Raw genomic sequence first — 12,699 nt, 5'->3', positions numbered from 1 at the left:
TGCCAAGTTTTCCCTTTTCTCGCGAGGAAGCCTATTCAGCATAATGGAAAATCCCTTTTAAAAAGGGATAACTTGGCAGCTATGATCAGGGTGACTGGGGGGGAGGGGTGCTCGGATATCAAATAGCCCAGTAAAGACTGAGTGTGCTCAGTGACCACAAGATGCTAACTGGGTGGGTTTGCTGGGGGCAGAGAGAAGGGATAGAATACAGGACTGATCTACACCAAACATTTAAAGTGAATTCAGTGCACATTTAAAGCACACAACTCCTCCCAACGAGTGGGTGGGAACTGTAGTCCCCCCTCATAGACCTACAATTTCCAATACTCTTTACAAACTACAGTTCCCAGGATAACTTGGGGGAAGGTCATGGGGTTTTAAAGCACACTGGATGTGTTTTAAACATGTGGTGTTGATCTGCCCAGAGATATGGAGGAAGGCATGGCTGATTGAATGAAAACAGTGAGCAGATGCAATCCACACTTCCAACGTTTTGTTGCAGAAGCTACTTGCATGTTCTTCTAATTGAGAAAGAAGGATCTAGAGTTGGGTAGAGATTTGCTACAGCAGTGAGCTATGACCAAGTCCCTGCCTGTTCATCTCTGTGCTGCAAAAGTTGCTTTATGAAGTCTACATCCCATTTGCTCACATGGGAACAAATAGCTGAACATCATTGTCAAATGCTGGGGTTGCTAAATTCTGCTTTTCCTTTTCTGTAAGCTAGTTGGCCTGTTCTTTAAACTTTGAATGGATTCAGAAACGCTTTGCACCCTCTGCAAACATTGTGGGCAAAAACAATGTGGTTCTGAACTGCTTGAAAGACAGATACCATCATAATTTCTTATTTTCCACCAGGAAACTCTGAATACTGTACATATATAAAAAAGAGTGGAGTGGTAATGGCAGTTGCTGAAAGTCTGCTTCAAAAGCAGGATCACATAATGAACAATGAGCAGTTAGGTAATGAACTCCAAAGCTTGCCACAATGATGACTCCAAATCCAGAAATTTCATTATGTTATAATCTGATCAAGATTCTGCGCCTCTTCCACATAACCCTTTTGTCACCCCAGCAGCCAGTGCTAGAGGTTTGGTAACATCCCCTTTGGAAACGTTAATATAATTGCAATTGTTTAAGAAGGTACCTCTTTTTCAGGTTTGTGGAAATGCTTCACAATATTGTTCACAGCCTCCCCGATCCCCTCCTGGATCTGTCCTGCATTGGGTTCTGCAGAAAAAAGGAGCGGCAGGGGGGCAGAATTCAGTCTCAAGAGATTCGAAGGTTCAAATGATAAAAGGGAATTGTTAAAAATGTCATTGGCCACACGGATGGCGTTACCGCGAGAAGTTATGTCTTACTTGTATTTTTCCCTGTGAGAGAAGTGATACTCAATCTCCGGGCTGTGGTTGGGGATTTCTGTTGAGGTGGGGTTCGGCACTGCTTCCCGAGATCATCATCCGATGCTGTTGAAAGCAACTCTCCTATGAGAATTCTCTCCAGGCTACCGTCATCGACACCCTTCCCCAACCATCTTCCACATGGGAACCTAAGGGGTCACAAAATGGCGTTGGAACTGGCTTCAGTGTTCTAGTCAGAACGTACAGGAACCACACATTTTGGGATTTCTTGTTGCATCAGTTCATATGAATGGGGTCACTGTAGGGCTAGTATTATCCCATATTAAAAAATTTGCAAGTACTGTATGATTAAGACTGCAGTCTTATACCCACTTACCTGGGAGTAAGCCCCATAGAATTCAGTGGGACTTACTTTTGAGTAGACATGTATCTGCAAAGCAGTAAGTAAAAGTGACCATATTCATATATTTAGCATCTCAACTTTAAAGAAGATAGAGGAGCTTAGCCTTGCTTGCCTTTCATGGAATGTTTTCCATCACTCTTCAAGACTTACTTGTAAGTGTGTCCTGTGATTTCATTCCTGACCATGACACAATCCACCAGCCATTTGGCTAACAGTCCTGAGTTGTCATGACCTATCTGAACAGTAGTTAGCTTCCCCAAGTTCTGACACTGAAAAGAGAAAAGGACAAGCTTAATTACTTTTAGTATATACACAACCAAAACCACTCCATCATTTCTCAAATCAGGAAGCAAAATATGGCAGCCTTTGCTCCCTTGGAGCGCTCTCTGTATTTCGAAGTCCCTGGGTGTATATTGCAGATGATCAAGCATTACTAAATGTTATAATCAGACCAAATGCAATCTGGTCCACATATGAATCTCCTTAACTTAAAAGACTGCAATATCAAGCAATAACCTATAAGTGTGCGAATGAACCACTGCTGATCTAACAGCACAGATACAATGCTCATTTCAGCCTTATTTATGTCAAACACTATGCTTTGCAATAGAGTCAGTTTATTTATCAAGCGTATAAGCCCAAGGACTCTAAGGCAACATACATAATTCTCTTCCCCACTCATTTTATCCTCATAACAACATTTGTGAGCTAGGTTAGCCTGAGAGATAGTGACTTGGGCTCAAGATCGAACAGTGTGTTTCATAGCCAAGTAATCATCATCTAATTTGGGGGCCCTACACCCTGCTGCCCTACACACCTCTGGTAAACAAGGACATACCAAAATGAGTGTGATAAATTTGGGCTGAGTCAAGAGGCAACTCGCCACATGAGCCATAGCTGCTCTGCTAGATTTCTAAAAGATGGATTGCTGTTGCTTCTCAGGAAGGAGAGGGGAGGCAATTGTTATGAGAGTTAAAAGGAAGGGAGCCCAGACCTCCGACAGAGCACAATTGAAAGCCCTTACCAGCTAGTAAAATGACAGAGAGCAGACCAGAATTCTAGTGAAAAGCAAGGCGGCTAGTTAAGCCTGATCTTTATTAAAAGCTGTTGCAACAGAGTGCTCCCCACACACACCGGGGTGGGGGGGTGGGGTGGAGAGAGACCCAGAACAAAAGTGTACAAGCTCTTATATAGAAATTTTAAATTGCCCACCCTGGAGTCCAAGACCGCCCCCAGAAACATCATAGATAACACCACAGAAGGGGTGTAGCCCAAGACCACCCCCCAGATACATCATACCTACATCACAGAAAAGGCGGTCTACAACAGAAATCTGAGTGCATTGTTTTTATCCTGCCTGGCAAGTTACCTGTTAATGGTCATTTGACTGGATTACCTGGGGAGCCTGGCCAGTCTTTTTTTTAATGATAAATACTTAGTTCCTGAGCCAGATCACAGGCTCACACCCTATTCATATCTTAAATGTGCCCTTAAGACAGGATTTGTGAGGAACGAGACAATGGAGAGGTTTCCCACTTTGACCTTGCAGAGAAATATTTGAGGTCAATTTGTTCAGGACTTTTTTTCTGTGAAGTTTTAGACATGTGGTTTATATATACAGTTATGAACATTTATCTTTTATATATATGTGATCTTAAAATTCTTATAACACCAGCAACGTACAAATGTACCTGGGATGCCATGTGCCAAGGAGGGATCACCCATTGACAGTTGTGATGAGAGAAAAACTCCCTGTACTCTCAGGGAACATAGCCTTTTTATGAATATTGGTGCCGCAATACAATACCAGCCATCATCACAAAAGGAAGCTTGGTGTGAGCCCTTAATCATTTCCAGTGTTTATAACTCTCAATGAAAACATGGTGGGTCCCCAAAGAATCACTATAGAGTGCCATCTTATGAGCAATGCAGAGAAATAGCGATCTCTTTGCCAGCATTATCCTTACCAAGCATTTAAAACGGAAAGTGACAAGGAGCTATAAAGCTTATCTGTTCCCCGAGAGACCAGAATATATTGTGGTTGTCTATCAGAGAGCAAAGAAGGCTCCTTTTTGCAGCAAAAAGCTTCATGCTTTTGCTGGCCATCAAGTTATTTCTGCAGGTTTTTAAAAGCAGCACTGGGTGCTGCTTAAAATTCTACCCGTGTTGCAATTTTAAACAAGGGTTTCCTGACAGCGGCAGCAACCAACGTCTGAAAACAGGGCGGAAGTGCAGTGCACTAAACTCACCTCAAATGTCATTTCTAAAAGGTTCTTTGGGATCTGCATTATTCCAGTATCTCCCAGTTCTCCGGAAACACAAATCCATGGGTTTGACGTGGTGATTGCATTGCTTAGTTTCTTAATGGGGATTATCACCGTCCTATATGGAATCACTGCAAACAGCAAAGAAAGAACATTTAGAAGGGTGGCTTCATATTATAAATTAAGTACTGCAGGCCCACTAGGAACAACACTGTTGCTACTAAATATGTAGCAGGTTGCATACATCAATGTTGTTGTTTTTTAATGAGAACAGTGTCATTTGCAGAGATAGGCTGACCGGGATCTCCAGGTAAATCTCTGGGATTTGCAGTAGATCAGCAGGGATTTCCAACTCCCTGTTGTTAAGCAACAACTTTTTAAATGAAAACACATTCCTGGCTTCAGAAGCACTTAGAAGCACCCTGTATCTCTGCTCTTCTTTGTAAGCCAACACTTTGCCCTTGGCTCCTGCAGGTTTAATCCTCTTCCCTTGCTTCTCTCTCTGCAGCTCCTTTTTGCATTTTAAAGGGAAGCCTCCATTACCAACAATGGAGCCTCCTTTGAAATGTAAACTTTGGCAGGGAGGTGGGGAAGGAGAGAGAAGGAGAAACTTCCACTCCTGGAGGCTGCTCAGGCTCCCTGCAGCTGCTCTTTACATAACAAAGAAACATGCATGTTAATTGCATTCTTGCAATCAGCATCATTTCTGATTTGTGCTTGAGTTACTGTTTATTTTTTGGGGGGTGTTAAAATGCAGGGGTCTTTTTTTACAGTATTTTGGGAAAATGCCAAGTTTTTGTACTTAATCAATAAAAATGGACCATAAAGAGCTGGACCATAAAGAAGGCTGATCGCCGAAGAATTGATGCTTTTGAATTATGGTGCTGGAGGAGACTCTTGAGAGTCCCATGGACTGCTAGAAGATCAAACCTATCCATTCTTAAGGAAATCGGCCCTGAGTGCTCCCTGGAAGGACAGATCGTGAAGCTGAGGCTCCAATACTTTGGCCACCTCATGAGAAGAGAAGAATCCTTGGAAAAGACCCTGATGTTGGGAAAGATTGAGGGCACTAGGAGAAGGGGACGTCAGAGGACAAGATGGTTGGACAGTGTTCTCGAAGCTACCAACATGAGTTTGACCAAACTGCGGGAGGCAGTGGAAGACAGGAGTGCCTGGCGTGCTATGGTCCATGGGGTCACGAAGAGTCGGACACGACTAAACGACTAAACAACAACAAATAAAAATGTGGCAAGGTTTTCTGCGTGGATATTTCCCCCCTTCCACGCACAGTCAATACGGTAGGTTGTGCTTCTTATCTTGCTGACTTCAACCAGGGCCATCTTAAGCTCATATTGCATCATGGTGCACGGATCCCTCCGGCACCCCCACCCCGGCCCCACCCCCACGTTTTTCCCTCCAGGCCGGCAGCAGCTGGAGGGAGGCTGGGAAGAGAAGCCGGATACTGCTAAGTAAACAGGCATAGGATGGCACTGCACGGGAGTCCCATGGATTGAGACGGCTCTTTCTCCAGAGCCAACTTGCACAAGGTTGCATAACGTGAGGGAAGGCAAGAGGTTGCATAATGTGAGGGAAGGCAAGAGGGTGCACGCTTCTCTTTCTCTCTGCGTGTATGAGTGAATGTGTGTGCGTGCGTGTGTGCCAAGTGGATGGACGGTGGAGGGAGCCAGCCCAGCACCGGGCTTCAGAGGTTCCTTTCGTTGAATGAGGGGGTTGCCGCTGCCACCACCGCTGCCATCGCAACACATGAAGGCAGCAATGGCTGGCAGCCGTCCCGAGCTCGGCTCAGCGCAGCCGCTGCCCTGCCTGCCTGCCTGCCAGCCAACCACTGGGGGGGGCGGGGGGGCGGTGTGTGTATGCGAGACCCAGACAAGCCAGACAGAGGGACCCCATTTGGGGCGCTTTCCCGCAGGGCCCTAATGCAAATTAGAGAGAGACCCCCTCGCTATCCTCCTCCTTTCTCTACAAGGGTCAGGTTGCAAAGCAGAAGCCCACCCTTCCCGCCCTCTTGGCAGCAGCTTTCTTCTCCCCCACCCACTTCCCAGTCCTCAGATGCCTCTGCAAACCTCTCTCACACACACTCTCCCAAAGCAAACGCGGGATTTACTCATGAAAGCAAAGGTTCTTGGGCGAGATGTTTGCAGCCGCGGCATGGAGGCGGGTGAAGGTGGCGCTGCCTGCCGGAGGGGCTGGAGGGTGGGCTCCTCTGGCAGGGAGGCGGCTCTGGGCGCGCACAGCATGGAGAAGGCGGATGAGGGCGGTGAGCTGATGCTGGGAGGCGCAGCATCCAGCCTCCACCTCTTCCACTGTGCCCCCCAGAACCCCTGCCGCCGGCAAAGCCGCGCAGCTCCCCCACTCACTGGGGCGCCCCTGAGAGGCCGGCGCTCTGGCACATTGCAGCAGTAGCTCCAGTAGGAAAGACGGCTCTGATTTCAGCATAGAACTAGCTACCGGTATGTACGGTATATGTCAGCTTTTATCATGCAATAATGCACATAGCCACTAGGTGTTGCTATTACTGCACAACCAAAATTAAAGAGCAAGCAAATTTAGGAACTAGCTGCTATTTTTAGAAGGTAGGGTGGATGTCAGGAAGCAAAACTTCATATTTGCTGTTCTATTTCCATGGAGCTTTGCTGTACGCATTGCCATTAGTGTAAAGATCCAACTTTGGTGCCTCCACTTCTCTGGCTGAATTGAATGAACTGTCATAAAACTGGTGCAGTTTTGAGATGTATATGGCACTCCCCCCCCCCCCCCGCATGTGCCTATCAATCAATCCTGCTATCAAACCTGAACTGCCTTTCAGTACTCTCCCCCCCCCCCCGATGCTCCAATTAGGCAGATGGGTCAAGGGACTGCCATTTAAATTTATCACAATGGCTCAATTATAGCATCTTTCAAGGGCAGGGATTGCTACCCGTAATACTATTCTCCAGATACAGTAACTGTTTGAATACAAATTCCTTCATCTCTGTCCACTGGCCATGCTTGCTGGGAGATGTGGTCTAAAAACATCTGGAGGGTCACAAGTTCTCTGCCCCGATATAAGCCATAATTACAGAATTGATCACCATTATTATTATTAATAACAACAACAATAATAATTCAAGTTATACACCACCCTGTACCCAGAGGTGTCAGGGCAGTTCACTATGTCAAAGGCAACCAATGCCTCTTTCACTTATATATTGCGTAAACATGCAGGAAAGGCAAAATATATGGGTTTAAAAATTTCATATATTTCCACGAATAATGTGGGAACAACAGTAGGAGAGGACCTCGAATGGGGATGCGGAACCTGGCTCCCTCCAGATGTTGCTGGACCACAACTCCCATCTTTCCTGGCCTTTGGCCACACTGGCTGTGCTGACTGGAGTTGAATTCTATTATGATCTGGCAGGTTGTGCATGCAAAGGAGGTGTAGGTCTACAGCTTGTGCAAAGAGATAGCAACTTGACACCACATGGGGATCAGTGCTGATCGCAATAGCCATGACTTCAGGTTTTGTTAGAAGACCACAGTTCTTCCTTTATCAGACAGAAGCAGCTCAAGCTGAGGATGAGATTCCACCCTACTCACCAATGGTGGTGAAGACACTTGTGAAGCAGAAGTAATTCACAGCGTTGAGCGAGAGGAGGTGATAGAGGAACTGTTCCCGCTCTTCTTCGCAGCGCAGAAAGGCATAACGCTTGTACAGTTTCCTGCAAGTAACAGGGAAGATGTTTAGACGCCCCTGAGAACAACAGAACTATATTAGGGAAGTGCTGGATGAGGAGAAAAAAACTAAAGGCAAAAGTAGATTAATTGTCCTTGCACCATCTAAACAAAACCGCCTGTATATGTTTTCTTCTTCTTCTGTTAATTATAAGACATAATGAAAAGATGCAATAGTTCCTGTTTTTATTTCATTTCTTTAATATGCCAGTACAGAAAGCATGAAATAATTTAGGTAGGTTTCGTGAGCTTGTTAGGAAAACAGCAAATGTTTGCACAGCCAGGGCTAAAATGGCCTTATACCAAGCTGGGCTACTGGGCTAAACCAAGTAATTTTAAGGAAGATTCAGTCCTTGATATATGGCTTTCTCTGTCTTTTTGTTGATACTGGGTACAGTCTTACCCCTTGTAGCAACCTAACTTGTTTTCAAAAGGGCATTTAAAGTGGTGGTGGTTTGAATTATGTTACAAAAAAATAATATTAAAGCCACATATGGCTTTGGATCAGGGTACCTTAAAAACCTTGTTGTTGTTGTTGTTGTTTTATTGATTAAACAGCATGTTGTCTAGAGAACTATTAAGGATGACAACAACAACAACAACAACAACAACAAGGTTTTAAAGGTATCCTGATCCAAAGCCATGTTGTTGTTTAGTCGTTTAGTCGTGTCCGACTCTTCGTGACCCCATGGACCATAGCACGCCAGGCACTCCTGTCTTGCACTGCCTCCCGCAGTTTGGTCAAACTCATGTTCGTAGCTTCGAGAGCACTGTCCAACCATCTCGTCCTCTGTCGTCCCCTTCTCCTAGTGCCCTCAATCTTTCCCAACATCAGGGTCTTTTCCAAGGATTCTTCTCTTCTCATGAGGTGGCCAAAGTATTGGAGCCTCAGCTTCACGATCTGTCCTTCCAGGGAGCACTCAGGGCTGATTTCCTTAAGAATGGATAGGTTTGATCTTCTTGCAGTCCATGGGACTCTTAAGAGTCTCCTCCAGCACCACAATTCAAAAGCAGATCCAAAGCCATATGTGGCTTTAATATTATTATTTTTTTGTAAAGCAGCCATTTGTTAGCCTTGTACCCACATCTGTTAAAAATGCAGAGTTCTTTGTCTCCCTATAATTGGTTGCTCTCCATGTCCAACAGTTCAGGGTGATGGAGTGACCAAAACATGTTTTGTCACCTTAGTGCCCTCCAGATGTTTCAGACTACAACTCATACTATGGATGTGGAATTGAAGACTTCAAAACACAGGTAAGACAGCGGGTTGGTAAATGTTGGGCTAGTGTTAGAGCGGGTATGAATAACTTTTGGCCCTCTGGGTATTGCTGAACTACAAGTCCCATTGTCACTGGGTATGCTTGCTGGAGCTGATGATCTAGAACAGGGACGTCCAACTCCCATGAAACCATGTTACCCCAAACACCAAAAGAGAAGCTTTCAGTACCCAGGTGAAACCAAAGAGCTCTACAACGCATTCCAAAGTGCGTTTATCCAGAAGAAAGCCTATATATTGAGTTTAATGTGCCCAGAATTTTTTTTTGCCTCGGATGAGGTCCCTAAAAAGGACTGATCCTTGACAACCACATTGCTTACTTTGCCAGGGCTTGGTTGGAAAGCAGCTGCTTGAGATGCTGAGACAAAAGTTTCTTTTCAAGAGACAGCCGTATCCAGGCTCGAGCTCGGCCAACATCAGTCTTAATTTCACTCATGTTCTGAATGTGCCTGCAGGAAAATAAAGAAACCCACAAGTTGTTAGAAAGAAAGAAACACACTTCTTATATGTTGCAGGATTTTCAGCTATGTAACTGAGACTGGTGTGAGAAGACTTCAAGCTTGAGAGAGATACTTTCCTTCTTTTTTTTTGGAACCAGACAGATGCAAAATGATAGTTCAGAGACTGAGCCAATTACCTTCTCCATCCCATAAACCCGTGCTAGAATGACCTGCACGTACACATACATATTTTCATCTATGTTACTACAGATCAGGTGTTATATGCTTCCTCCCAGTTCTTAGAAAGATGGAATAAGGGAGGAGGTAGCAGACCTCCGAATGAGACTCCTTCGTTGCTATGCAGGTACCAGGCTGCACCAAGGCCTGCTGGGAAGAACGTAACTATGTGAGAAGCTTTAGCTCACACAGAAGGAGCCTACACTCCATGGCTGCTCCCTCTCCCATCACTGCCCCAGTTCCAGAAGGGATAATTGCTGGCATGGGTAGGAGCTGTGTTGTTGTTGCTGCTGCAGCAGCAGCTGAGCTGCAACAGTTAAGATGAGAAGGCTGCTCATATCACATGCCAGAACTTGCAATACGCTACAATATATTTGCACAGCCCCAAACACTGCATTGCTTCCTGCAGCTTTTCAAAAACAAAATGCCTGCCAGGATTTGCTCCGCATACATCCCTGGCCTCAGTTAATAGTTTTGCCTGAGATGACACAAAATTTATTGTGGTTCCCAACTCCTCACACAATTAAGATCTAAAGCGAGCCCTTGAAACTCCGGCAGTCTGTTTCAAAGCAGTGAGATAATCCCCTACAGCTCCCTTTGTCCTTTGTTAGCAACTCCCACAGCCTCCCCTTCCTTGAGCAGTGACTCACTGCAACCATCCAAATAACTACAAAAGAGCCTTGCTTCTGGCGCTCCCAACACTTGCTGCAAAGCAGCCCCCTCATTTTTTGGCTCAGTCTCTGACAGGCAGCTCTTAGGCTTCCCAGCACAACACAACTGGGCATGTGATCAGAAGTCCTTGAGAAATGCGATGCACACACATTATTCACCCGCATCGTGCTGAAACATTCAGTGTAGCTATTTAAAGCCTTCTGATAGGGGACGATATCAAAGCAGATGCCTCCCTGTTCCCATCTTTGATCATGAGCTCCATTTAAAAGCACCAAAACACTAAAGGAAGATGAATAATTTCCCTAACCTTGCCAAAGAAAATGGAGGTGGACATTGACGGCTGTTTCCACTCAGACCCAAAGGGTGGAAACTTTGTTCCCAGCATGCTCTCCTCTGTATGCAATGATATGCTCAGGTAGGCAGATTAGACACAACAGATGATAACACAAAACTGAAATGTATTAGAGCTATCTTATGCTCTGGGGCCAATGGTAACATTCAGACTCTTGGCAAGGATGCTTTAAATATTCAGTATGAAGACACAATGGGTTATCCCAGCAAAGTCATTCTGTTAGCTCAAGGACTTCTGTTTTCAAAGAGGGTGTTTCTTTTTCTGAAAGACTGAGTAGTTCTGGTGTGGGAGGGAGACTATCTGGAATGGACTGAGGTGAGAAGAGCAAGATGGGGCTCTCCTTTTAAGCCCTAGGAGTAGACTAAGTTGAGCAATGTCTTCTGTCACTCCCAGGCCCTGCGCACAGAAGCCCAAGAATGGATTCTGGTTGGCTCCCTAGAGACTAGTCCTGCCCTTGCTCTCCTGCCCAGCTGTGGTCTAAACCACTGAGCCTCGTGGGCTTGCTGATCAGAAGGTCGGTGGTTCAAATCCCTGCAACAGGGTGAGCTCCCGTTGCTCTGTCCCAGCTCCTGCCAACCTAGCAGTTCGAAAGCACGCCAGCGCAAGTAGATAAATAAGTACTGCTGTGGCAGGAAGGTAAACTGTGTTTCTGTGTGCTCTTGTTTCTGTCATGGTGTTCCGTTGTGCCAGTAGCGGTTTAGTCATGCTGGCCACATGACCCGGAAAGCTGTCTGTGGACAAACGCTGGCTCCCTTGGCCTGAAAGGGAGATGAGCGGCGCAACCCCACAGTCGCCTTTGATGGGACTTAAACGTCCAGGGGTCCTTTATCTTTTTTTAAACCTAGCATGCATAAATACCCCACGGTCCCAGAAAAGGGTGCCTGCTGCCCCCACCCCACATGGAAACACAGACTGGTTTCCCCAGTGAGTGAGTGAACTGGGACTTGTTGAGTGAGCTTCATGGATGAGTGGGGATCAGAACCTATATCCCCTGGGCCTAATCTAACACTACACCATACTGACATATCACATCACATCCCTGAAGCTGTGCGGGGAAAAGATTCCTCTCCCTGACTCATTCTTTCCATGCTTTCAGGTATTGCAAAAAAACAGCAGCCCCAAGGCAAAATATATTTGATGGCCATAGAGCTGTAATATGCATCAGCATTCAGTTTTGGGCTGTGGTAACAAGATTTTAAGCCAACATTTTACATATTGAATCTCATACCTCATGTCACTGATAAGCGAGACTCTCAGAGTAGGTAACATAAACCCTGTGTCAGACTTCCTTCGTTCTGGCCCTACGGCAACTGTGGAGTGAGGAGGGGGGGAGAAGCTGCATTAATTTGTTAGCAACACATTATCAGGAAGCTGCAGAAATAATCCTAAGCCTCTTTGAGAACTCCACCAGGAGCAGAAGGATGTCATGCAAACACATTTCTACTTGTCTGCCACAGTTCTACATCATGCCAGTTTACTGGTTACTTTTCCCTTTAGTTAATCCAGAGCTGGACTCTGTAGATTTAAGAAGAATCAGAAAAAAACTGCTTCCACTTTTCCAATTGTAAAAGCTACATAAGCCTGTTCCGTGCAAACGTTGTTGTTTGTGTGTTTTTTACACACATGAGAAAAATCCTTATGCCAATTCCTGCAATCGAAATGCAAATGTTTAGAATTATGCAAGTTATTACCATCATGTAAAATGCATGTTATGCCTAATTGTGTAGTCTAATTTCAGTGCCTACTGTTAAGCCTTTTCATTACCATGAACAACACACAGATCCCTCCCTATCAGTCTGGATAGCTCCAAGCAATAAATAGCTACACATCACAAAACTTTATATATTAGAAGCAGAAATATGTCATTGAAGTTTTACAGGCTGGAGCTGGAGTAAAGGGAACACTCTACTTTTCATTCCAATCCTTCCTCCTTAGGTCTTTTTTTATCATCGCCCCCATCCC

The 12,699-nt window shown here is 45.3% G+C and overlaps 1 protein-coding gene across 3 annotated transcripts in view; it reads right to left on the bottom strand.

The window, feature by feature from the left end:
- The window catches only part of DENND5B (DENN domain containing 5B), a 100,822-nt gene that overhangs the window by 8,808 nt on the left and 79,315 nt on the right, over nucleotides 1-12,699 (bottom strand). For all 3 annotated transcript variants that reach the window (XM_035126607.2, XM_035126605.2, XM_035126606.2), the window contains 7 exons: nucleotides 11,966-12,047; nucleotides 9,357-9,485; nucleotides 7,626-7,747; nucleotides 4,011-4,156; nucleotides 1,912-2,030; nucleotides 1,359-1,546; nucleotides 1,145-1,227 (listed from right to left, as the gene is read on the bottom strand). In XM_035126607.2, the coding sequence (XP_034982498.1) occupies nucleotides 1,145-1,227; nucleotides 1,359-1,546; nucleotides 1,912-2,030; nucleotides 4,011-4,156; nucleotides 7,626-7,747; nucleotides 9,357-9,485; nucleotides 11,966-12,047 (869 nt within the window). The remainder of the gene's footprint in view (nucleotides 1-1,144; nucleotides 1,228-1,358; nucleotides 1,547-1,911; nucleotides 2,031-4,010; nucleotides 4,157-7,625; nucleotides 7,748-9,356; nucleotides 9,486-11,965; nucleotides 12,048-12,699) is intronic.

Source organism: Zootoca vivipara, chromosome 10, assembly GCF_963506605.1.
Source record: "Zootoca vivipara chromosome 10, rZooViv1.1, whole genome shotgun sequence".
Lineage (NCBI taxonomy): Eukaryota > Metazoa > Chordata > Lepidosauria > Squamata > Lacertidae > Zootoca > Zootoca vivipara.
Note: the sequence above shows the minus strand (reverse complement) of the source record. Positions and strands in the feature narration are given on the sequence as shown.